This window comes from Taeniopygia guttata, chromosome 10 (assembly GCF_048771995.1).
Source record: "Taeniopygia guttata chromosome 10, bTaeGut7.mat, whole genome shotgun sequence".
NCBI classification, from domain to species: Eukaryota; Metazoa; Chordata; class Aves; order Passeriformes; family Estrildidae; genus Taeniopygia; species Taeniopygia guttata.
Window position 1 is genome coordinate 10,817,429 of NC_133035.1, and position 26,288 is coordinate 10,843,716.

General features: G+C 39.0%; 1 protein-coding gene across 4 annotated transcripts; it reads left to right on the forward strand.

The window, feature by feature from the left end:
- Nucleotides 1-231: 231 nt before the first annotated feature.
- Nucleotides 232-23,343, forward strand: SPPL2A (signal peptide peptidase like 2A). Of its 4 annotated transcripts, XM_041718455.2 has the most exons (17): nucleotides 232-452; nucleotides 3,974-4,093; nucleotides 4,829-5,011; nucleotides 5,794-5,883; nucleotides 8,763-8,896; nucleotides 10,990-11,141; nucleotides 11,887-11,983; nucleotides 12,490-12,591; nucleotides 13,197-13,278; nucleotides 13,540-13,614; nucleotides 14,248-14,304; nucleotides 14,462-14,515; nucleotides 14,940-15,039; nucleotides 15,858-15,935; nucleotides 16,264-16,424; nucleotides 18,525-18,558; nucleotides 23,019-23,343. In XM_041718455.2, the coding sequence occupies exons 1-17, from the start codon at nucleotides 321-323 to the stop codon at nucleotides 23,048-23,050; spliced, it is 1,683 nt and encodes a 560-aa protein (XP_041574389.1). In that variant the 5' UTR covers nucleotides 232-320; the 3' UTR covers nucleotides 23,051-23,343. The 4 variants fall into 4 exon arrangements, with proteins under 4 accessions (XP_041574389.1, XP_030137625.3, XP_030137621.3 ...); XM_030281765.4 differs by lacking the exon at nucleotides 14,462-14,515 and having other exon boundaries at nucleotides 233-452; XM_030281761.4 differs by lacking the exon at nucleotides 18,525-18,558 and having other exon boundaries at nucleotides 234-452.
- Nucleotides 23,344-26,288: the final 2,945 nt, after the last annotated feature.

A 26,288-nucleotide genomic window follows, 5' to 3' on the forward strand; every position in this document is an offset into this window, starting at 1 on the left:
TGCTTTGTGTCGGGAGACGCGAGGCAAACGCGGCCGTTTCCTCTTACTTGTAGGGGCTCTGAGGAGTTTTAGTGAGCCCGTCAGTGCCTAAAACATCGGGAGCTGCTGCGTGGATACCCCGACACCCACGGGCCCCCTGCGCACGGCAGCGACAGAACACACGGCCCGGGCACACGGACAGCCGGGGGCGGGGACGGACAGCCCCGTGCCCGCCCGGCTTCCCCAGCGCCGCCCCGCCGGCAGCGCCGCCCCGCCCGCCGTGCCCGCGGCGCCCCGGGACCGGCCGGCGGCAGCGGCGGCCGCGAAGGACGGAAGAGGAAATGCCGGTGAAAGGCTCCGCGGGGGCGTGCGGAGCCCGAGCCCAGGGAGGCCCCTCCCCGAGCAGCCGGCGGAGGACGATGGGGGCGGCCGGGCTGCTGCGGGCCGCGCTCTGGGCCCTGCTGCTCCCGCTGGTAAGGACGCGGGGCCGCGCCGGCCGGGGCCGAGCGGTGCCACTCGGGCCGGCCCTGGCGGATGGCGCTGCCTGTCCCTGCTCTTCGCTGCCGGTCCAGGGGCTCCCTCTGCCCGCTTTCTCCCCCGGGCCGGTCCCGGGAGCTCCCGTCTCCCGTGGCTGGGCCGGACTCCCTCTGTCCGAGCCTCGGGGTTGGGCTGGAGTGCGGCCCGGGGGCTTTGGGCCTCCCGGGCGCGCCTCGAGCGGGGCCTCTCGGTTCCCCCCACGGGCCCGGGCAGCTCAGGCCGGGCCAACTCCGGTCGCGCCTTGGGAGTTGAGATAACAAATCTCACGGGTGCCTTCGTGGATAAACATGGTGTTTAAATTTGGATGCGGGAAAGGGGAAAGTTGCTAGTGTGTATGTGTATTCTGACTTTTGTCTCGTTCACCTTCAGTTTTGGTTTCGGTGTGGCACACATTCGCAGCTTCTCCCTCTCCACAGGTGTACATTGCCGTGGAAATCTGGCAGGCCACCTTCTGCCAAATGCGGTAGTGCAGTGGGGAAGTCAGAAACCTCCATAATCTGCTCAGGCAGTATAAAGGGCATGTATGCATTAAATGCTGTTCAACGAAATTGTTTTGTTGTTGGTTTTTTTTTTTTTTTTACTTAATTTTAACAGAATTTATCTAGTTTTGGTAAAACAGGATGTAGAATACTTCTTTCCTATGTAGGACGTCACCATTGCATATGCTTAGCAACAGGTGCACAGCACAGTCTCTTAGTACCTTGAGAATGCCTTTGGGGGTAGTAGCTTGTCTCCGTGGCATTTCCTGAGTCCCGCGTAGCTGTCACGGGTGTGCTGGGGTTTTCTGAAGAGTGCTTTTGCCCTTTACTCCAGTGGTTTGCTGCTGCTGACAAGGGAAGGGGCTTCTGCTCTCTTAAAAGACTCCAGCCCCTGTGTCCTGCCTCCTTCTCTGCTCTACAGATGCATTTGTAGCAGTGATGAGTGTTGGACCAGGTCATTCTGCCTCAGGAGCATTCTCTTGACATTAACAGCACGGGGAGTTGGGTTTGGGGAAGGATCACTGCTCCTCTCTGAGCGTGGGCTCCCGTTCTGGGTCAGAGTGCCTGGAGGGAGGGAGAAGGGCCGATTTGTGTGTGTCACACAGCCACTGGCAGAACAACAAAATGATGGTTGTTCTGTTCATGGCTATTTTTGCCCCTGCCTTTTTATATTTCTGTGGGTTTTATGTTGTCACTTGCTACATGCAGACTACCTTCTCACTAGTCTGTACCTTTGAATTTCTGTATGTCTTATCTAGCTACTAATTGTGATGGATGTTGTAAACATAGGCTTGGTTTGGTCTCTGTGTCTACTGGTTCGTCTGATTTCCTGTATTCTGTGTGGTGGAAATGGGAAGGAATTGGTATGGAGGTCAAGGGCCATTGGGAATTGTCTGAACCTGAAGGGAAAGGAGATGGTGATGCCCCTTAAAGCAAGGACAGCTGTCATGCCTCTTCTCCATGGGAGTGCTTTTATGCCAGAGCAAATCAACCTAGAGAAGCAGGTTAATCTTTTCAAGAGATGTTTTTGTGATCACACATTTAGTCTTGTTCTTAAGTAACAACATTGAAAATGTGCTCGGTGAGAAATGCGTGTATACTGAGAATAGGATTTCTTCAGTGGCACAGCTGACTGCAAGGCCACCTACCCAAACCAGTAGCCCTGGTCTATTGTGAAAGGATACTGAAGCCATTAGAAAGTAACAGGACTTTAGCTAGATGCAAGAGGATTTCCCTGGGGATGTACCAAATGAGGCCTATCAGGTAGTGTTTCTTTTAATTTTTAACTTTGAAGTGCTGTCTCTGGAGCTCAGCAATGAATAGGTGTGGGTGCACGTCATGCTCAGGTCCTGCTTCCCTCCACCTCATGAGGATGAAATGTGTGGCCTGATTAATCCCCAGAGAAGGAAAGCTTGCCAAACAAAACATGCATATCGTCTAAGCAAGTAATCACTCCTTCTAGGTAGATTTATGCTTGTGTAGCATTAACACTTGATTTCCTGGAACCCAGAAAACACTTATTATTCTATTTGGTGAAACAGAAAGAGCTTTTAATGGATGTAAACCTCTGGGGTTTGCACCTGTTAGAAGTCTACTTTTAATTCACTGTTAGCTTGTACTTCTAGGTGAATGCATTTAAGAGAGAAGCTTGATCATTTTTGTACTGATCACAAATCATGGACCAATTTATTTCAGCTGACAGCTGAAGAACTGTTCTGTATTAAACAGTTAATGTGCTCAGGCCCTTTGACACACTTCTCCCAGCAGATGTTCATGCGCTGGGGCCAATATAATGGATTCCTCTGAAGAAGGTTTTTTGCTATTCAAACCAGGCAGACATAAACCTCTGAAACAATATCGTCACATGCTTTTATTTTCTCTCCAGTTCTCTCTTGCTGCAGAATACAGATCTTCTAGCTTGAGGAGAAATTCCTCTCTAGCACTGTTAATGCTTAGCAGTTAGATTGTGTATCTAACTGTTTGGGCTTCTCCCCCATACCCATGCCTATCGCTAGGTTAATATATTAGTAGTTTTTTATATAAATCTGAATTTTGTCGCAGGATTTAATTTTTTTTTTTTAACTCTTATTATGCTTCTTTCTATTGAGGTCAATTTCAGGACAGTTAAAATAAGAACATCTTCCAGTTTTTTACTAGGATGCTTTTTGGAGATGCAAATAATGTTTATTTCTTTTCATTGCTTTCTAGCTGTAGCTGCACCTAATCTTTAGCCTGTTCATTTATCCACTTAGATACCTGACCTTTATTTATGCTTGGGGAGAAGTATACATTCCTAACATTATCAGAAGTTTTAAAATTCAGCTGTATTTGTAAATAACAGGAATCATTATGTGAGTCACTCTAATCTTAAACGCAAGTATTTCCTTGACTACACAAATTCTTTTTAAGGTATACTAGTTGGTCTCTTTGTGTTTACAGTTATTTGACAAAACATATTTGGGGAATTGTCATATGATACATATATGTGTGTGTGTGTGTGTATATGTATATATTACATACGCATATATGTAATACATATAATCCCCTACTTTTATTAGTAGGGAAAATTCTAGAGTCTGTGAGGAAGGAAGTCTCCAGAACTTAATCTCTTTTCCATGTACTCTTCTATTTGCTTTCCATGTAAAATGTTACACTTTTTGGGAGGCACAAGATAGAGAATCTGAATTGCTTTGGTTTCTGGCTGGTATTCTGCTTGGTGACATGAACTGTACATGTCATAAATACACTGTATTTGCAAAGAGGATAAGCAGCATTATATAGTAATTAGATTCTTACTAGATTTCCAGCCTGCTCTCAAGCTCCCCATCTCTCATGGAATCAATTATTATGTAAAGTAATGAGTTTAGTAAATTCCTTTTCTCCTAACAGGTCTTTTCCTTCATCAGCTTTTTAGAAGAATGTTTGCATAACTGATATTCTAAACTTGGTGGAGCACAGAACTCTGTGATCTATTGCAGGTGGCTGCTGATGAGGGGATCCTGCATGCCTCTGGAAGTGGAGTGCCTCCAGTAACTAAGGATTACTGCATCATTTACAACTCTAATTGGGTATCTCTTCCAAAAACCTTGGACAATGCTGTAAGTAGCTTGTAGTCATACATTCTAAGAAAACTAGAATGCAGTATGAATTTCAGTCAATTATAACTGGTCTTCAAATTTTTGAGTTAAATACATGCTAAATTCAATATTTAACATTTTGGTTCATGTTGCCCCCTATGTCCCAAATCACCCAAAAAAAACTCTATAGTGAACATTTCTGTCCTTTAAAGAGTTGGCTTCTAGAGTTTACAAAGGGAATACTCACTCTGTGCTTAGAACCAGCTTTGTATATTGTTTATTTATTTATGTGTTTATGTATTAATTTTATCCTGTTAATTTTTTTCCCTTCGGATATTATCCTTATGTCTAGGTTTTATATTTGAGAGTTAAAGTTCTGTTTATTTGTTAACAAAAATTGGTAAATTTCTGAACCTTTTTTATATTGGCTCATCAGTTTGATGTACTGTTTGTCTTGAAAGCAGGTGATTTTTCTGTGTAATCAGTTTCTTATATTTAAATTACAATACCAACTACTGTGAAATTACACTTAGAAATAGCCAGAATGTTTCAGCTCTATGCTGCTCTAAATGTCCCTCACTACTGCAGGCTGCAGACACTGCTGCTGTGACTTTATATTCCTGAATTATTCTTTTCTGTTACACCTCTTCCTGGCAAATCTCCAGTTAAAGAGCATAGTGATGTAGTCATCTGGATTAATTAATTTGTAATATCAAATATCCTATTTTAATCACATTCCTTCCTCTTTCTCTGCAGACTTTCAGGGCTCTGGAAAACCTGACTTCTACAGTCCTCTGCAGTTCAGCTGAAGTTCCTTCTGGCTTAATGAAAGACAAAGCAGTTGTAGTGATGAGAGGAAACTGCACTTTCTTGGAGAAAGCAAGAATTGCACAAAGTTTGGGTGCTAAAATGCTTTTGATTGCCAGTAAATCTAGGCTGGTGAGTTACAACAAACAGTTTCCTTCTGCACTGAAATAGTGTCTTGTCTCTTTGATCCCATGCAGTGCTGTGCAGGCTAAGCTGAGAGAAGCCCCCAAAGCAGAGGACCCTGAGCACATGTGGGATTCCAGCACAAGTCGTTACCTCCTCACAGAGCTGTGCTGCTGGGGCTGTGCAATGCTGGCCTGCATCAGCTCAGAGGAGCTACAGAGCTGGATTTTTACATGTTCCTGTATCTTCAAACACGTTTCTGAATGCAAATACTTGTCTTTATCATTCCCTAATTTTAGTGCATTCTGACTTCCATGTAAGCTTGGGTGATACTGTTTTAGACCTGTGTGATAAAAATAAGCTAGGGAAATGTAATCCAAAACTGGAAATAATGAGATCTCACAAGATCTTTTTTTGCTTTTTTGTTCTCCATTGCAGATACAAAGTGTATGTACAAATATGTACAGTTTATGAGTTTGTGTGATTATCACAAAAAGTTCATCTTGTTTTAGAAGTGTAGAAATTAAAACCAATTTTGATTATCCCTTGTAATACTATAAAAACACAAGAGCTGTATGAATCCAGATGTGTTGGAAGTATCATCTGGTTTAAGTACATATATCTTTATTAATCCTTTGCAAAGGGTGATGAATGAGCTCTTTTGTTTTTATCTTTCTACAAATACACTGAAATTGAAAGGATAATCTGTTTCTAGGGATCTAATTTTTTAGGGATCTAACCTACTTTGTAAATAGGCTCAACATGCTTACCACTTACACTTTCTCTTTTAGTCTGCTATTTCAGACAACAAGACTGATTTTGAAGATGTGACTCTTCCAATTGCTCTTATAAGATATAATGACATAGTAGATATGCAGCTGGTAAGTAACAGAAGTTCAGCATGTTATGGTTGTATAAACTTAGGTATTTGAAAAAACAGGTTAATTTCAGGTCAGGTCTGAATGTCTGCCTGATTTGAATGTGCTTAGATCCTGCTTTCATTCCTAAGAGAGGAGGGATATTTTTTGCCTTTCCCAGATGATGAGCTCCCTCTGTACAGTGTGACAGCATCAGCTAAAGAGTAGTTAGGCAGTGTAGTCTGAGTTTCTGCTGGTGAGATGCCAAATGCATGTTATTAAAATGCAGCAGTTGTGCTATCTCCTACACTTCATAGGCAGGGGAGTTTGTTTTGGGAGTATTTGGAGTTTATTTTCCTTGGCATGTAATGCTAGGATAACAAAATATTGCACAGGGTGTTAAGGAAAACAGTATCTTTTCTTCAGTGTGGCCTTTTCTGTTGTTTTAGTATTGTTGTTTTGGTTTTTTTATTTAGTGTTGAATAGGTTTGCTAAGCAGCAGCTGTGCTGCACATGCTTTTCTGGGGATAGCAGAGGCTAGCACTGTGTAGTCTTAGCTCTTGAGTTAACTTCGTAAGCTCACGTCACCATTTCTGCTCTTAATCTTCAGAGCTGCCATGGGAGGTTGTGTTAGGTAAGTATGCAAACTGAAACTGCCTGGATTGGTAGGACTTTGGTTGTTTACTGTCGTCATTACAGATAGGCACTTGCTGAGCACTGACATGACAAGGTTTGTGCTGTCTTCAGACTGCCACAGCCTTGATAAGTGCTCTAGTTGGGTTCAGGTTGTCTTCTGTCTTCAGATTTGTTTCTTCAGTCAGATAAGTGTTGTTTGCTTGCTTGAGTGATTTTAGGATGCCCTACTAACATGAACAGGAACTAGGGCAAGTTAGGTCTGGATCTTCTCTGCACTTCTTTATTGCCCAGTTATGCTTGGAGTGGTGTGATGTGGAATCACTTCTGTAAAGCTGGAGTAACTCACCAAAGCACCTCTGCTGTAGGTTGGTGTGCCAGGTGATGTCTCATACTGCTGCTGAATCAAATAGTTCATTTTTGTCTTGTAATGAGACTGCCTTCATAAAAGTAGTGAGGAACACAGCCTAGACTACAAGTGATCGTTCCTGCTTCTGCTCTAGTTTTCTGCTAAAGCTTTCTGTCATGTCACTAGCAGCTGTTATTTGGAATTATATGCACTGTTTGGAATCCAGCAGCCAATGTACACTTCCAACTACAGTTACATTTCTTGTTTAACTCTCTTTAAAGCTTCCAGCTTCCTCCTTTTATTTAGAAGAGAGAGACAGCACCAGTCTGAGGGCAAGTAGATTGTATAAGCATTCTTTTTACTTGACAAGTAAATAATCTCTGTTAGCCTTCACCATTAGAGCCAAGTCTGTTAAGTTCTGATAGCAATAACAGAGTGTTACAAACCTTTTAGTCAGTGGACAGCTCTCTTGCAGGTGTGCTACCTGGTGCAGTCTGTTTCATCCTAGTGCTCCGTGTGGTGGAAGTTGAGACTTAGGAAGTTTTTATTGAAGAGAGGAATGATAGGCGCAAAAGGAAACAATTGCTCTGTATTCTAATGTGAATTATACTTTGTAAGATTTATGAAAGTTAAAGGAAAAACTGGATTAAGATATATTGGAACCGAATACTAAAAATGTATAAGCTTCTTAGGGTTTTTGGCTTTTTTTTTTGGTTCTTGGTGGTGTATGTTTGGGTTTGTTTGGTTTTTTTCACATAGAGGATGCTGTAATTTGAATAGGGTTTTTTTTTTTACCTTTAATGTTATGTTGCACTTCACACAACTGCAGTGTTTCACTGGAATTTAATTTTATTCCTTGTTTTCTGAACTTCCATAACTTCAGGCGAAAAGAATGATTGTGACTTCTTTAGCCTGCAGAAAGGTTATTATCTGTAATTAGAAAATTTTCTTCATCTGTGGCCACTGTGTTCCACTCAACCACTGGGCTTCCCATTCCGTTTTTCTAGTGCCAGTTTGATCTTTCTGAAGCCAAACCTGTCTGGCATGTTCTTCTCTCTCTTGCTTTTATCTCACATGCAGACTGTAAACAAATTTGGGGTTTTTTTCTGCATCTCTGAAGTCTGTTCTCACTGCACAATTATTTTAGATGTCTGGAGTTACTTTAACGGCAACAGCAAACTTGTCTTCCCTGCTACTTTCCATTTCCTGTCTAATTTTCATCCTTTCTTTGTTTTTTAAATCTCACCTTTCAGTCAAATGGCAAGCACCTTGGTTTTGCTTTCAAGATTTTTATACAGTTCAGTACCACTTACATCTCAGTGTTCTCTCCCTTTTTCTTTGCGTACTTCAGCTGATTGGTTTTTTTCCTTAGGTCTTAAATTTGTTAAACAGTGTGAAATTGCTTTCTTTTAATTTGAATTCATCTCAACACATGTTTGTGTTAAGCTGTTGGTAAATAACAGCCACCTTGAGCTGTCCCTGCGTTCTGTCTGAAGCCTCATGTCAGTCTCTGAGCTGAGTAGAGGTAGATCTGCTGATACCTCAGTGGACCTGTGATTGAGTTAGATGTGCTTTCCTGCAGAGCAGACGGTTTGGTGTATTTTGGGGAGGCATTTGGGCTAGAGGCACAACTTCTCAGAGGTGTGGAAAGAATGCAGAGAGGTACCATTTTCTCTTGTGCTATCTCTGTATTTACACAGGAGTAGTAATAGATTTGTTTCCAAACCTGACCATCCTGAAGGGTAGCATAGGAAGCATTGCTTCTTGGCAAACATCTGACATGTCTTGTGCAGTGAGTTGAAAACTTCCTCTCAGGATTGTGTAGATTAAGAGTAGGAAATCATGATGCACATCTTGTTGGAAAATAAGCAATATAATTTCTTTGTTCTCCTTATGAACCAACTTGTATGTTACATTTCAGGTGCTTGGAAAAGAAGTCAATGTGACTCTGTATTCACCACCTTTGCCAGAGTTTGACTACAGTATGGTTGTCATCTTCCTAATTGCTGTGTTTACAGTGGCACTGGGAGGCTACTGGAGTGGAGTAGCAGAACTGTAAGTTGGTTAAATGGAATAGCTTAAATTACGTGGACTGCAAAGCTTGTGAAAACTGTCACTATGATCAGTGAGAAATTATTTTCTTTTAGGCTGGTAGTTAAAAAGTTAGAAGACCTAAGTGCAATTAGCTGCTTTGTCATGAAATGTTTGAGCACTGTAACCTCTGAAAACTCACCAGAGGTCTTTAAGGCACCTCAGGCATAGATTGTAAAAGTTCCTGAAGGATAATGCAGCTCTTGGGAGGAGGCATGAGTTAACATTTTGACAAATTACCAAACATTCTATAACTAGCATTATGATTTTCCAATACCCACAATAGAAATTAGGTATTTTAGTTACGCCTTTCAAGCACAGTGATTCGGGAGGTAAATACATATTGTATGTGGTGTCTGTATTGATAGGAGCTGTACAGCTGCTCCATCCCAGCTGGCTGTGCAGCACTCCTGTCACTATGAGCAATGGGAAGCACAATTTGCTTGTATGGCTGGCTCCAGATAAAGTCCAGCCTGGCTTATCTGCTTCAGCTTTTTGTTTTATCTGGTGGAGAGCAGAGCTGGGGCGGCAGCAGCTCTCAGACTGGGCAAGGACAAGGAGGCAGCAGCAGTCCCTGTGGAGGGAAGAGGGAGTGGCAGTGCACAAAGTGGCAAAGGCAGGGGAAACAAGGGGTACTGGGGGTTTGTGCACTGTCCTTGAGGGGTGTGCAGCTTTAAGTGATGCACAGAATTGTCTGTGCTTAAACTGAACAAACAGATCAATTTCTGGGGTTAAACTGTCTGTAGCTGGCCTCTGAGAGCATGGCATTATTCTGCAGTATTTCTTGGGTGGCTGTGTATGCTAAATGGGCTAAATGTGTGTTGCTACCTTCAGGGTCTCGGTGTTCTGGTGCTTTGCTCCCCAGCACAACAAGGAGAGGACTGTATGTGATAACAACAGCTTCCTTTTTCCCACAGTTATACAAATTAGCTATTTTAAGGAGATTAAAGAAGTAGAAGGAGGGGAAGTGTGTATGTTTCTTTTTTTAAAGGCTGGATCTGATAATACTTCTTTTTCACCCTGCAATGCTTCAGGGTGTGGCTGCACTGAATGCTAAAATAACAAAATGTGGTGCTGTCTCCCATATTAAAAATACCTAGATGTAATTTATTAAACTAGTTAAAGTGCTCTTTCATAAATCTAGGGTGAGCTTATTTTTTTAAAAAAGCTGCTTATTAAAAGCATGTCTTCTGAGAAGGTGATTCATCTAACAAGGTGCCTTGCTCCTGTGGGTTACTCTCTTTTGAAGGTTGCTGTTTCGGTGCTGAATTCAGCATTTGGGTAGGTAGGTCCTGGAATTCCTCAGGAACAAGCTATCTGATGGGCAATTTGCACTAGGTCTGTACTAAAGAGTAGAAGGGCTCTCTGCTCAAAGAACAAACACAGCAATTTAAATCTCCTTATTTTGCATGGTGAGGTGTAAATATGGAGTATGTATGCAGAGAAATCTTACCCCCAGTGAAAATTCCCAATCACACCACCTCTCTTTCTTTTACTCTGTAATTTTGAGGTGTAAGAGTAAAAGAACTAAGACTTAGCTAGTTTCATTCTGCTAGCGTGAATAGGTTTTGCAGACACTTAATGTCTGGATGAGGTTTTAAGAGTGTGCAATACCTATGGCTTTGATTTATTGTAGACATATTTATCAGATTCTCCACATTTAGCCCAATAAATTTTCTAATCAGAGGTGATGCACTAATAGAGCTCGGTGTGTGCATCCTGAAAAGCAGTTTAAGAGTGTAGTACTACTTTTTTCACATGGGTCAGGGTTTTGGTTGGGGATGCTCCCTTAAAGTTGGCAATTACCACACCACTGGAAAGGAGCACAGTTAAGAATCTTTTCTTTGTGATCTGTGCTAAGTTGGAAGTGCTTATCTTCATTTAAAAATTGAGAGAAATTTGAACTATAACCATACAATTTTCTGTGGGTTTAAGTCTAATAGTAGTATGAGGGACTAAACTGAAACCTTGTCAGTCTAAATGTTCTATAATATCAATTTTGGCCATAGTAAAACATTTTTAATCCGTCATCTGAGGTGTTTGTTTTCTTAAAACAGTGAGAATCTGAAAGCAGTAGCAAGTCCTGGGGAGAGAGAAACCCGATGGAAAAAGGAAGAAAATGTGACTTTCACCCCTGTAACAGTTATCTTGTTTGTTGTCATCTGTTGTGTCATGCTGGTCTTACTTTATTTCTTCTACAAATGGTTAGGTAAGAAACAATTAATGATCTCATTTGAGTTTCTTTTCTACATGATATTATGAAGTGTTTAAGTCTAAAAAGCTAGATTTCTAAACTAAAATGAATATAACATTTTAAATTATTCTGTCTGTGTGTGAGTTGGGGGTTGAAAGGATGTAGTTGCTACTTAAAGGAGAGGTTTCTTCAGCTGTCTTACAAAGACTGCTTTGACAGTGCTTCTTCTGAATGAAGTCATGTGGAAGAGAGGTGACAAATGATGAGCAAAAAAAACCCATTATTTATGTCAATGTTTTCGGGAGAATGGCAGTGACAACCTAGTAGTGTTTAGAGTTTGCTTGATGGGAGCATTTTTTGCTTGTTGGGGTTTGGTGTTTGGTTTTAGTATTTTGGTGAGGATCTGGCTAGAAAGCAATTGTGATACCTCTGAGTCAAGTTTTTGCTTGATGAGGACTTTGTCATGGCAGAGACACTCAGAATTCAGTATTTTCTCTACTCAGCTGTCTGGGGTCTCTAATGAGTGTTGAGCACTTCTCTATTTATTAGCAGTTTATCATAGAACCCTCAAGGTTGAGAGAGACATTCAAGATCATCCAGTCCAACTGTCTACACAGTACTGTCACTGTGACCCTTAAACCACATCACCCAGTACCAGTCCAGACACTCTTGAATACAAAATATCAAATGTATGTTATTGTGTTTATTTGCTGTTTTCTATTTTTTGGCACTGATTCCTGTCTTCATTGTTTTGATTTAGTTTATGTTATAATATCAGTCTTCTGCCTGGCATCTGCGATGAGTCTGTACAACTGTCTTGCAGCATTAATAGGACAAATCCCATTTGGGCAGTGCAGGTATTGTGCACTTTTATTAAAAATGACAGGCTTCCTCTGGGTATTTTCTGGTTGCTACTCAAGGCAGCATGAAAATACGAGAACAGTTTGACAAATTGTTTCCTGTATGGTTTTAGTATGTGGGATAGTTACAAAAGAAAATTACAAGCTGCTTTAATAAATATTAAAGGTATCTGTAGCATAATCAACAGTTAAAATGGTTGTAGATTTGCTCCATTACCTTTATTTGAAAGCATTCTGTAATAAAGTTTGAAAGGCTCTGGTTGGCTGTCTGAGCTTGGTTTTACAAAATTCTAGTTGTCTGTCATATGTGCTTATTTTATTAATCAAGGAGCTCTGTAAGGGGAGGATCCTGCACATTTGATCCTGGTTGGAGCAAGTACTGTGCTATAGGCAGCAGAGGAGTTGGGTTGAGAACACCTTGTCAGTTTAAGGATGTGTGATAGCACAGGAATATGTCTTGGCTGCTGCAGGTTTTCTTTTTTAATTTAATTATTTTCTTTTAGGATTACATGTTCCAACAAAACCATTGAAGTGAGGCTTATTTTTCTTGCTATATTCTGCACAGCAGCAGCTGTTGTCTGGGCAGTATTTCGAAATGAGGATAGGTAAGTGGTGCATTCTGACTTAAGAGTAAGGTGAATAATTGGTGTTAATGAACTTCCCAGCATACAGCTAATCCTGGAGCACAGCATCCTTCTAAACTCCAGTGCCAATTTCAAAAAAGTCATGAAAGTATTTTGAAGCTTAACAAGCATGGGAGTAATAGAGAACAAAGCAATGTAAATGAGCTGTGTGGCAATTTGAAGTTATAAAAAACTATGAAGATGAGGAAGAACTAGCTTGATTGCTAATGACTGCCACGGAAGAAAAGAGGTGCAGATAGCATAGGGAATAGCTCTGCTCAGCAGTAGCTACAACATCCCTGTGTTATCAACACTGTTTCCAGCACAAATCCAAAACATAGCCCTTACCAGCTATGATGAAGAAAATGAACTCTATTGCAGCTATTACCAGCACAGTTACTTGTTTATGACCAGAGGCTGGTATAAATTGACCATCTTGAAACTAGGACTTCTGTGGCTTTGGTAGCAGTAATTCTGAAAAGTAATTTCTTGCTTTCTGAGAAATTTTCCTTGCTATTTCTAGAAAAATCTAGATTCTAGCAGCAGTTTGAACAACCTGTAAAAATGTTTTGGGTTTTTTTTTTTAGGTGGGCTTGGATTTTGCAAGATATTTTGGGAGTTGCTTTCTGCCTAAACTTCATTAAAACACTGAAAATGCCCAACTTTAAGGTACTGTAATTTGCTTACCTTAAGAAAATATTCTACTGCCATGAATCTGCAAGTTTACTGTCAGGAAGTAGGTTTTCAATATGTAAGAAATATATATTAAAAAACATAATCTTTACCATTTTTAATAATTATTAAAACAAACTAATCTTGTTCTGAATGGTATGCCAGATTAAAACACATGGTACTGTAATGGTACCAGAATCTAGCTGAGTGATACTTGAAAACCCACAGTAATCTTTTCTTCTCTTTTTTTTTTGCCAGTCCTGTGTAATACTTCTAGGCCTCCTTCTTCTATATGACGTGTTTTTTGTCTTCATAACACCATTTATCACAAAGGTATGTCTGTGAATTTACTGTAAGAACAAAAATGTCTGGGCATAGGGAGAATATTTTTGTTTAACAGGTCAGTGTTTGCAGTGTTCTCAACGTGGAAAAGCTGATTTCCATTTTTTCCCATGTAAGACAACAGTGGCCTAAATTTTTATGGCAATCACATGGTCAAAAGTAAACCATCCCCACGTAGTGTGAGGGATAGTGTGATCATGAGAAATTACTGCACTCCAGATTTTTCCTTGTTTTGCTTTAAATACCCATTTATTGGAATATGCTCTTGTACTTTCTGCAGTGATCACTTGCAGTGTGGTATGAACTCTGTGCAAGTGTTAACCTACTTTTATTTTGAAGCAGAAAGCTCATGGCAGAAAAAGCTGACATGTTTTTGTCTAAAATTCCAGCTACTTCTAGTGGACTTGTTGCTTTGGGTTTTTTAACAATATTTTAGTCTGGACTACATGTTTTTATTGTCAAACAATACAGTATAATACTGTACAGTACTGGAGCATTCCCTTTGATATTCAGGATTTTTCCAACCCTGAGTTGTAAGTGGAGGTACAAACAGTTTTTGCAAATATTGTATGAAAGTTTTGGTTCATTAAACCACTAACTTTTGAAAAATAACTTTAATTTCAGAATGGGGCAAGTATAATGGTTGAAGTTGCAGCTGGTCCCTTTGGAAACAGTGAAAAGGTATGAACAGTTGTTGTAATATGTCCAGCACTAAAGTACTGACCCTGTGTAGCTAATTCATAGTGTGCTTTTCAGCATAACTTTCTCACAAAATATAGCCAGCTTCTGCTATTTTCTTTTAAGTATTAAATGCCTGTTGACTTGGGTTTGATCCTAGAGTGATGGAAACTTGGTGGAAGTCCCTACTGAACGCTCAGCTCCCCATGAGAAAGTAAGGATTGTATTTCAGATACTGGATTTTTAAATTATTTCCTCTGAAAAGACTGTTCTTTTGGGGAAAACTTACTGTCCAAATTTCTCTTTAGGGCCTGGATATCATTGATCAATATTCTATAGTTAGGTTAATAATCCAGATTTGTTATTCCTATTACATGGTTAAATATTGTTTTAACTTTTTTTTTTGTGTGTGCCTATTATTTGTAAATCTGAAATTCCAGCTTACCAGTTGCCTTAAGCTTTATCTACTTTCTATGTTGGTTTCTGGTTTTTACTTCAGGTTCTACCTATTTTGAAGTCTGCATTAACGATAAATTAATTATATTTAAACTGTTTATTAATTCAAGCAACCAAAAAAATCCAGACCACCATAATGCTCTAGATGAGATTTATGTGGCTTTTGAAATAATGTTTTCCAGCTACCCGTGGTTATTAGAGTGCCTAGACTTGAACACTCTGCATCGACACTCTGTGATTTGCCCTTTTCATTGCTGGGTTTTGGAGACATTATTGTCCCAGGTGAGCAAATGCTTTTGGTAACTGTAACTTATGAATAAATATTTTGGGTTTTATTCTTAGCTGACTCACAGAGTTTATTCACAGGGTAATTACTAAATCAAATGCAGCAGTTTGCCTTGATCAGTCAGTGCAGAATACAACAAAAGCCAGAGTAGAAGAAAGCTTGCTGTTTTATAGAATACTTAAATAGTGAAAGGTTTTTTATTTTCTACTGTACTGGATTGAGTAAATGCAAGTCCTGTAGGTAAATACAGTTGTCAGGATTAACTAAATTTCATTAAAATCTCACAGAAAACAAATATTCTGTGACTTTGTAGGATTTTTGTATCCTAGACTATGTAATTAGAGGTGAGGTAATGTAAAATGTTTTTCCAAGTTTTTCCATCTTTCTCAGAGGAACTGAATTTGGCCATAATTGGAGTCCTGAGCAAATTACTTTAATGGAGAATGTGCAGGCAAAATTGCTGAATGTTAAGAGTGAGCATTAGAATCCTACTGAAGAAATTAAAAATAGGTTGTTACACTTCTGTGTTAGAAAGCTGGAAATAGCACAGTGTAATTAGGTTGCTTGAAAACCCCAAACCTCTAATTCCAAGCTTGCTTGGCTCATATTTCCATTATGGTTTTTTCTACATTTACTGTAAGATTTCTTAGACTGGTTCTTGCCTTTACAGAAAAAATATTGGAAGAAGATAAAATACTATAATGGGAAGTCTTACTATAAATGCTGATTTCATTTGGAAAATCTGGGAGAAAAAAAATCATGACTAAACATTTCATTAATCCTTTTCCTTTAAAATTTTTTTTTCCTCTTCCAGGGCTTCTGGTTGCCTATTGTCGAAGATTTGATGTTCAGACAAGATCATCTTCTATATACTACATTTCCTGCACAATAGGTAAATTGATATTTCAGCATGGTTGTTCTTCATGGTAGCTTTTTTTAAATGGCAGATCTAGATGTTTTTTTCAGGTAAGGTTCAATGTTGTCAAGAATCTCTGCAGAAATTCTTTTTAGTGTGCCTACTTGTACTTTAGGTGACTATTCTTTATGGCATTTAAGTTGCTTTGAGAAGTCTTCCAAATATAGAGCAGCCTATTGTGTCTCTTTTTCAGTTACATCAACAAGGAAAATACTGCTTAAAAAGAAATTGTCTTACTAAATTATTGACCTAACCTAAAAATTCTCCTGTTCTTGATTGTGTATGTATGAATGTGTTTTTACAGCTTATGCCGTTGGCATGGTGCTGACCTTTGTCGTTTTGGCACTAATGAAGATGGGGCAGCCTGCGCTTCTCTATCTTGTACCATGTACACTCATCACAAGCTCCCTCGTTGCCTGGAGGCGCAAAGAGATGAAGAAGTTTTGGAAAGGAAGCAGTTACCAGGTAGGCTGGAGGCCTTGAGTATTCTGTTGTTAATTCCTTTGGGTATATGCTTCTCTGAGAACTTGGTGATAGACCATCTGCAGCCCAGTTTCTGCAAGGTTTCCTATGATCTTCTGGAACTGATAAGGAAAAGTAGTATTTACTCTTAGAAAATCTCAGTCTTAGTTGTTGACATGGCAGAAAAAAGCTCAAGGGAGATAAATAGCTGGTTCAGTACTCGGGGAGGAAAAGTAATTTGTTCTATCTGCTTTGAAATGTTTTCTTGTATTTTAACATCCCCCATCTATCATCTTGATGTGGTATAACATGAGTCATTGAACTAAGCATGCAGAATCCAAACTGCACTAGTTCTGTATTAGAGACAGTTCCAAAAAATTTGTGATCAACTAGAACTTTAGAAACTTTCCATGCATTACTGATGGCCTACATCATCGGGATTGTATGGAGTGTTGAGGAACAAAATAGCTGGGTTGTGTAACTGTTTTCTATCACAGCACACACTGTGGGCACACTGCCTTAAATAGTCTGTATTTCCCCCTTGGTTATGTCTAACACTACCCAGGAATTGCAGTTCTTAAAATCTCACCTGTTGGCACGTGCACATTTTCCCTGATGTGACTTGCTGTAGTAACTGGGTAGTAACCCCTGTGAGCTGGCATTTATCATCAGACAGAGCAGTCTCAAGATTACTCTGTGTTTTGCTTGAGACCTAAGTTCAGTATTGTTTGAATTGACCATCACCTATACCTAGGGCATGTTGAGCTTGGATAGTCTGTTCTGGGAAAAGGTGGGACGTTCATGGGGGATAGAAACAGCTCCTGCTTTTTCAGGATTGGAAAGTTCAAGTGGGTCAGTGAAGTCAAGAGTAATTCTTGTAAAACTACAGACACCAGCTCCTATAGTATTAGCAGCAAAATGCTACCTTTTGTTGATATAATACACTACACCTGCTTCAGCTGGAGGTTGGCTTAGGTATGAAATTCTCAGATTTTCAGCTTTAACTAAATACCCTGTCTTTTTGTTTACAAAATAAACTCCTCCTCTCATAGATCCACTGGATAGAAATATTCTTCTGTAGGTCAGAATGAATTTGGTTTACAGTGCATTTATATATAAATTGGTGACTGTTGGCTCTTCTAACAAAATCACATTTATAAAGCCCGGTAATTCTGGGTTTGTTGTGGGGAAAACACAATTTATTTTCCTCACTTGAGTTCTGAGTAAGATTGGCCTAAGTAAATTTGGCAGGTCTCCTCAGTGACAAAAATTTCTTGTACTTCTTGGTGCAAAACTCATACTTGAAAGAATTATGTTGCCATAGTAGTTTATTTCATGTCCTTTCAACTGGTTTACTGAAGGATTAAAACTACTCTGAACTTCAGCTTGTTTTGAGTTAGATTACTTCATTTCTAGCACAATTTAAAATGTTGATTTCAACCCCCAGCTCTGCCATCCCTGAGTTAGACTTCTCTGTAACTGAGCTCTGTGTAACTGAGTTGCAACTCAACTGCAGTTGAACTCTGTGTAACTTTACTAATTTATATTTTTCTATAACTTTCTGAAGAATATTTTTATATTAATCTTTTGTTCCCAGAGACTGTTATTCAAGTTGCACTCTTGAAAAGCTGCAGGGTTGAACTTTCTCATATGTTGTCCTTCTTATCTAAAACTGTATTTTGAACTGTACTTATTGAACTTACAAACAAGCAAAAAAATCCAAGCAAACAAAACCCCGAACAGCCCCAACCCACACAGCTCTAGGGTTGAAATCTCCAACTTTCAATGCTCACTTTGAGGAGGAAAGAAATGGAAAGGTGTCAGAAGACAATTTTTTTGCTACATCAGTGATTGAGGCTTGGGCAGAGCTGCTCTGTTGACAAGGGTGGTCAGACTTGTGTAGAGGTTTGCTTTGCCATCATTGGAACAGAAAAACCTGGCAGAGTGTCATTAGAAGAGGGGTAGAAGAGCATGTACAGTGCATCAGGTGACTAAACTTCATAATAATAGTCCATTAGTTACCTTTTTGGAGTTTGGTGTTTTTCTGATTTTTTTGTTGGTTTTGTTGTATATGTTTTTAATAATGGAATGAATTTTATTTAGGTATCGGACTCCTCCAGGACGCCTTTGCTACAAGGTGTGATTATGGACTTCTTTTAATGCAACTTTATTAATCGTCTTACAGTTTCTTTTTTCTTCTTTTTCCCCTTCTGCTTCATCTTTTCAGTCTTTTTTGCATCTACCTCTTAATTTTGTATAAATTACTCGGTAAAAGAGGGTAGAACTGAAGACAAGATACAAATATGTATTCACACTTAGGTCTTCTGGGGTTTTTGTTTTTTTAAAGGAGTGCAGGCAAACATAGTATAAAGTAGCAATGAAGCTGTGATTCCTAAGCCTGAAGGCAGGCTTTGTATGCTTCTCTACTCTCTAGCTTCCTAAACCCTAGGACTGTCTTCAAATATTTGCAGTTGGTGTTCGTTCCTCTTCTGTTACCTATATTGCACTCCTTCACCTGATTTTTCTGTCACTGCGTAGATGTGAAAAACTGCTTAGTGCTAAACAACAATTTTGTTGTCTCCTGTTACAATGCTGAGCATTATAAATTTGCCTTTAGTGATCATGTCTGCAGCCTTGTGTCATCCTCCTGCTCCACAGTGTCCTTGATGCTGTCCTGTCTGCACTGCCTGCGCTGGGGCCTCCCCGCCGCAGCACATCTGGGCTGCTGCGAGCTTTGACCTTTCTTGGCAGCAGCTCCCCACTGCTCACACTGATGGCTTTTATTTTTGCTGTCCACACAGCTTGAGAGAGCAGTGCAACCTTTCAAATTTCAGCTTCTCGTGGAATGTAAGCATTTAAATATAATCTTGAATTATAGTTGCTGGAGTTATACATCTATTTATAATGCACAGGGTGTCTGCTCTGAAGACAGTTTGAGATGGTGAATTCCGCCTGTGTCTTAAATTCTCAAGTAAAAAGGACTTTTCTCATTAGCTTCTTTCTTCTAAGAAAGTGTACTTTAACAATTTAAATGTCATTAAAAAGCCTTAATAATAAAGAAATTAGATATAAACTAAAGATGATATTAGGAAGTGGGAGGGATTGAGTACAAATTAAAAGCAGATGGCCAGACTATTTTTATAACTTAGAATTCTTCTGTCCTGCTGTGCACACTCGAGTTCTTGAATTGGTCGGTTAAAATCACTTTTTTAGTTTCTGCTTTATACGTATGACAAATACTTGACTTCCCAATATAGCTCTGAGGTCCCATAATTCATAGCTGAGGTAATTTCTGTTTCTGCATAATGAGGCAGTCTTAAATTCTAGTTATGCTCTGTGTGGCTCTTTCATGGGGTAGTCTTGAGCTGTAAAGAGTTGCTGCACAGAAAACATTTTAACTATTCACTGAAGTGCAGAGATTTATTGGAAGAGTAATGTACTTACTTTCCTGCCACCTAACTGGCAGTATTGCTGCTGTGAAGTGTAAAATAAAGGTTTATCTAGCTTTCTGGATTGCTTATACTCCTCATGGATGCCTTCATGATAAATTAATTTAATACTTATTTTCCAGTTATTGATTTAATTTTAGAATACTGGTTTTTGTATCAGTGCAATCTATGAAATAATCTTAGCAAAATCATGAAAAATCTAGTGGCCTAATGCAACTTTGAAGTCTTCTACATGGAGTAGTCTTGAAACTTGTTGGAGTTTGTCAGTTTGAAGTGTTTAGCACTTATCTGTCTTTGAAGTAATAAATCAACAGATTTGTCACTGGCATATTATACAGCATGCACCTGCTATTTAGTAAGTTTTATAATCACATTTTTAGATACTTGCAAATTTATCAAAACTGGGAGTTGTTAAGAATTTCATGAATGCAGCTGGTTATTTAAACATTATTGCCATGAATCTTGCAAGCAATTCTGCACATAGGTACTATGTGCTCTTACAGAGAGGGTACATTTGTACTGCCATTTCTAGTTTGGCTCTGGTGGAAGTGGTTTTTTGGGGGTTGAGTTTGCTGGTTTAGTTTTTAATAGTTCACCATGTTTGTAGATAGGTTAAACAAAAATGATTTCGTTACAAAGCTGTCTTAACACCTCCCCCTTAAAAACTGTCAGAAATTCAGATGTGAGAGCAAAGCTTCTGAGTCTCTTCCACTGCAGTAATGTTTGTGAGCTCTTCACAATGTACAGATTGCTTTGCCTCATTCTTAGCTTAAAACAACAGCTTTGTCAGGCTTGAAGCAGGTGCCTTCATCTTGCAGCTGGTTATTTAAAGATTCCTGCAGCTTCTGTGGAGGCTTTGAGGGAGGGGTTGTCCTGAGAGAATCCACAGTGGAGATATGTGTGTGGACAAAGCTGCTCAAATGCCATCTTGTTCTTTTAGAGAGGCACCTGTTGTCCCCAACTTTAAGTTGTGGGCTGTTCTTCTGTGTGGAGGAAAGATTAAAAATGGGGTGGGGTGGTTCTTTTAGGCTTGAAACATTTATATAAACACCCTCCCCCCAACACCCTTAGAGTTTTACAAGGCATTTGGTTTTAAAATTAACTTCAAAATCTGATTATTAAGTGGAGACATAAAAATTTAAATACAGGTGCAATCTCCGGCATTTGTACAAAAAAAAGAACATTTTTTGCTGCTTAATGCTGTAGGATTACCAGAAGAATCTTTGACTTTGGAATACTGAATTATTGCAAGTACTGTTAACTCTGATTTCTAGAAGCATTTTGTCAATTGCATAGGAAAAGACTGTAAAAAAATGCTTAGCAAAATTACTTTCTCTAGGCTGAAGGAAGATATATGGCATGACTTGATGTAATATGGTACTGTGGGGGGAGGTTGTTCTTGTTTTATCCTGGAAATGAATACTTTAATCCTCATTCAAAGGGATGGTTTGAGTTCTATAATTGTAAGGAGTCTTTTGCTTTGGGCGACTTTTGATGTGGATTTTTGGTCACAGTGTAGGGGAAAATGCTGGATATACTGAAATACACTCAAGATTGTCATTAGCACAAGAACTGGGTATTCACTGCTGGACTGCGTGTGTGCTGCTGCTCTAATTCAGTCCTTTGGCAAGACTGGTACCTGCCTTAGTTCTTACTGTCATGATTCTGGAACATGAAGGGAGGGTTGTGGAAGACCTTTTCTGGTATTAGATTGATACTGGCCACTGGGCTCTCCTAAACCTTACCCAAATCCCACTGACTTGTTTTTTGGAACTGTCATCTTGGTCTACTGCACAGTGTGCTGGTGTGGCTGGACTGTGAAACAGCTTGTTTAAGCAGAAGTGCTTTTGATAAGGCATGTTTGTGTACTCTCAATGAAACAATTCCAGTGGCGTAAAAGAAGGAATGGCACAGACCTGGGTCATAACTAGAGAAAAAGAGAAAAGTTAATGGAACAAGTCTTTTTACCCTGTTCATGGAATAATACCACATTAAAGTGTGTACAACACAGCAGTCTCAGAGCTTGGATTTGTCCTGGCAAGGATTCTGAGCACGTGCTAGTAAGACAAGAAAATAATTGTGTGGAAATCAGTCCAGCTTCGATCAGAATCCACACAATGAGCATGGATATGCCACTATGGAAGAAAGTAAGTAGGGTTTCCTACCCTTTGATGCTTAAAACATTATCTCTTGCCCTAATAATCCTGCCACCCCGGGCATATGAGCTCGTTGGCACATTTTGTTTTTTCAGCATTAGTTGTACTAGTTCTGTGTCTTCTGTCTCTGGCTGTCAGCTACCCAGACTGTCCAGTTCTTGGCCTCTTGTTAAGTATGCTCAGTTCTGAAGCCCTCAAACTGATGGTCAGTTTGTCACACTAACAAACACGTGTATTTCCTTCATTCAATGCCTTGTCCCTGAGGAAAAACCAGAACCTTCATTGCCTCCAGCAATACAACAGTGATAGGGAAACAGGCTGCTTTTTAGTCAGGACAACTACAAATTTGTTTTAAGTTATTCAGGCAATCTAATCAGTTACATCAATGGCAAGTAGAGTCAGTCTATATAGTAATCTGGTTAGGATTCTCTCCTGATGCAGGACTTTACAGCTCCATTTCCTTTATCCTTTCTGAAATAAAAGGAAAATTTACAAAGAAATGTGACCACTACTGTTAGTTTTGACTAACTGTAATGTAGGTGGTGTTTACAGCCATGAAAAGAGAAAGTGTTTTCTGTTCAAGCTATTGCTTGAATTAAATTCTGTAGATGTCAGGTAAGATACTAGAGTCTACTTCCAGTTTTGCAAGCCATATCTTTGAAAAATTTGCTTAATCCCAATTGTCTTCTTGTTATCTGTATTTAATAATTGAGATACTTCTGACTCACAAGTTTATTTTCTTGTAGAGGACTCGGGTCCTTGGTTGGAGAATCGTTTTGTAGTGGAAAGCATTAGCTAATACAGCTTTGATTATTTGGCTTAAATACTTTTCTGATCTATAGAGGACCTCCTAAATGTATGCTGCTAAAATGCACTCTAACACATGTTATAATTATATTTCTCTTAGCTAACAAATACTTTAGATCAATGGGGTGAAGCAGTATTTCTTTATGAAGAGACATTTCTTTTCCCTTTTCTTTTTCCTTTTTTAGATGATGGAACACCTGGATTACACAGGAAATGAAGAAAGCACAGCATCAGCCACTGAACAGTCTGGAGGACAATAATATGTGGGATCCTGATTTAAAATAGCATTTGAATTTTTGAAGCTGAATTACAGTAAATTTGGTGAAATTTTACAATAGAGTGTTTCCCACTCTGTGTAAAAGGGTTTTTTTATCCCTGCACCTATATTTTTATGGAAAATACTGTTAATAACATAAAAGTAATCAAAAAGGAGTTCATTTTTACAGCCAAACCATAGCTAGTAAAACTGTGCCTTATTTCAATTTAAATAAAAGGATATTTTCTATGCAATTTTCCAACTGTGTTTCTATACAGTATATTTTTATAAAAGTTGCTTGCCCATGTCATCTTCGTGAAATGTTCCTTTAAAGTTTTGATTAAGATTAGTTAGGTTGCTTTAAAAAAAAAAAATGTACCCTTCATAGGATTTCATTCTAGATTTTGAATGCAAAGTTGGATAGTAACGTAACTATAGTGACAGAAAAATGAAACTATGGTTCCATTACTACAAGTAATTCAATAAACAGTGTGTATGTCGATGTACATTGTGAACTATAAAATAAAAGGGCAAATTGAGCGTGGGGTTGTGAACTCTTCCTCCCCACTCCCCTTATTGTATCACTGGCTTATGCCTTAATTGTGAAAATTGTTAAGCTTTGATGCAAGTCTTTGGATTATATACATTTCCAAACATGTAAAAATAATAAAAGAGGGGAAGTAGTGACACATAATCCTGAATACTTCTGTACAGGTCCTGGAATAGTTGACAGACAAGATGGTGTGGAAGGCAAGAGGATTTTTGCTTAGAAAGTGCTATTTTAAGAGATGGGATAAAAAGTTAACACTGGCCTGGTTCTCATCTGTTGAGAGTAGGTGTGTATTTGTGGTCTTCATTTGTCTGTGGATCAGTTCAGAGGGGTAGGGGAAAAAAGGACAGGGTTTGTTTTGGTTTTTTGTTTTGTTTTGTTTTGTTGGTTTTTTTTGAGTTTTTTTTACCTCTTGCATCTGCACCATACTTTTTTTTTTAAGTATTTTTGAAAATTCTTTCCAATTGATAGACAAAACAGATTTGAATAGTGCTAGTATTACCTGTGTTAGCTAAGGCAAATGCATGTGTTTAACTTGTTTAATCTTAATTTGTTTTTGTTTTTAAAGACATGGAAAAAGGATAAGTAGTTTAAATCATTAGTTTGCATTTAGAAGAGTTTGAGTTTGTTTGACACCTGGTCTTTTGTCAGGAAACTGCAAATTGAGGGGGATTAGGCATAGAAAATTTGTATAGCTGTAATGCTAACACTTGACACCAAAGAAAACTGGAGAAGGCAACAAGGGGAGACCACTGAGTTCACTTAGTGCTAATGTCGGGTAGTTGTTAAAACATTTTTCCTATTCTTTAAATGAATGTCATTCCTATAGCAAGTACAAGTTCAAGAACCCTGGAGAAAACAACTGAGTAAGCACATGCTGTGCAGAGGCACTTTCCTGCAGTGCCTGGTGCAAGTGCCTCCTTTGTTTGAAGGTCACCTCTATAGACATTTCTAGTCAGTTTGGGGCATGTCAGCTCAGGAAAATTTACCCTGATTAAATCTAGTTTAGCTAGATTTACTTTGGAACTATGCTAATCAAGACAATTGAAAATCTGTATTGGTAGTTAACAAAGGCTTACTGCAAATTTACCTAATTTATGTTATGTCAAGTTTAAACTTTTTTTTTGCAAGAGTCAGGAGCAGACAAACAACAGCCTGGATATTAGTTGTTGCCATTCACAGAGGTTGAGCGTGGTGCCAGTTGATACGGGTAAGATAACTCACCTTGTTTGCAGCTTCCCTAAGAAAACAGGAATTACAAGCAGTTTTTGTATGTTAGTAGTTCCCCCCCTTGACTCGAGCTTGAACTGGCAGCCTCAGAATACAGTGGTCATCTTCTGTTTTATTTAACTGGCATTTCATAATAAATTAAAGCATACCTCCATGTTTTAATAGCAGACTGAAAATGTGTCTTCTGATGTGTTATGCTCTTTGACAAGCCCAGTATCTGCCAAAGTTCAGTGGTTTTGAAGAAGTTTCTGGAAAATCCTGAAGCAGATAAAGAAGTCATAACTCATTTAAAATCATGTACAATTGAAAGCCCTCAGAAGCTTCACAAACCTATGCAAGATGACTTCTTAGTCTCTTTGAAATCTTCCACATGGAGGATTTATTAAATTTTCAGCTATAAGTGATAATGGAATTAGTATAAATAAAAAAGACCTTTGGCAACATAAGTGTATTCAGCAGCTGGCTGTGGAAGCTCTGTCTTGTTCTGTGCCTAATAATGCTCCATGCCTCATCATGCCTGAGGTTTCACACATGTGTTGCCATTTAGTGGGATGTAAACTAACTTTTTTTTTCTTTCAAATGCTTAGGTGCTTTGTTTACAAAAATTATGAATGGAGTTTAAAATTTTATATAAATAGGTTAGTATTGACTACTGAAATGAGGTTTTTAAGTTCAATAGAACTGATTGCAACACTTCTAGCAATTTTGAATGTTTTTAATATTAAATTTGGTTGAGCTAAACACTGTTACAAGCCTTGTTAGTCATACTTTAATAGAAAAATCTTACTACCTTTTCATTGTATGTTTACTGACAACAGCCCCCTTCCTTATGACTCTTAAGTTATCACCTTAAAAATGTTATTAATAAATGTTACTTGGAAAAAAATAGTTGTGTAATTGCTTTGTTCTAACTCATCCTTTTCCTACTGTGAATGTTCATGGCAAAACAATTAACACTTCATAATACCAAGTAAATTAAAAATCCATAATGTGCCCCCATGAAGATGTAGTTGCAGTTTTTCTCAATGTATCAAAGTTATTATTCCACTTGCAAGTACCTGTGTGATGGGTTTGGTACATTGCTTTCCTCTGTTTTTTTTTCCCCTGGGATGAAGAGGGTGGAACTGAAGTGAATTGAGCTACATCATTTTTCCTGGTGTGACTCAGGAAATGCTTGTTTTACAGCTGCTAGTGCTGAGAGTCTGTGCAAGTACACCTGAGAAACAGCGAGCTGGAAACTTCACAGCTGCAAACTTCCTGCTGGGAACAAGCTTCCTGCAGTCAGCCAGGAAATGTGCTGCAGAGGCATCCTTCAGCTGAAGGTGCTTAGCCATGAGAGCAGGAAACGGCCAAGCCCCAAACTTGAAACCCAGGTTGGGTTGAAGTGGTGACAGGGAAAAAGAAAAAATCACTGAACCC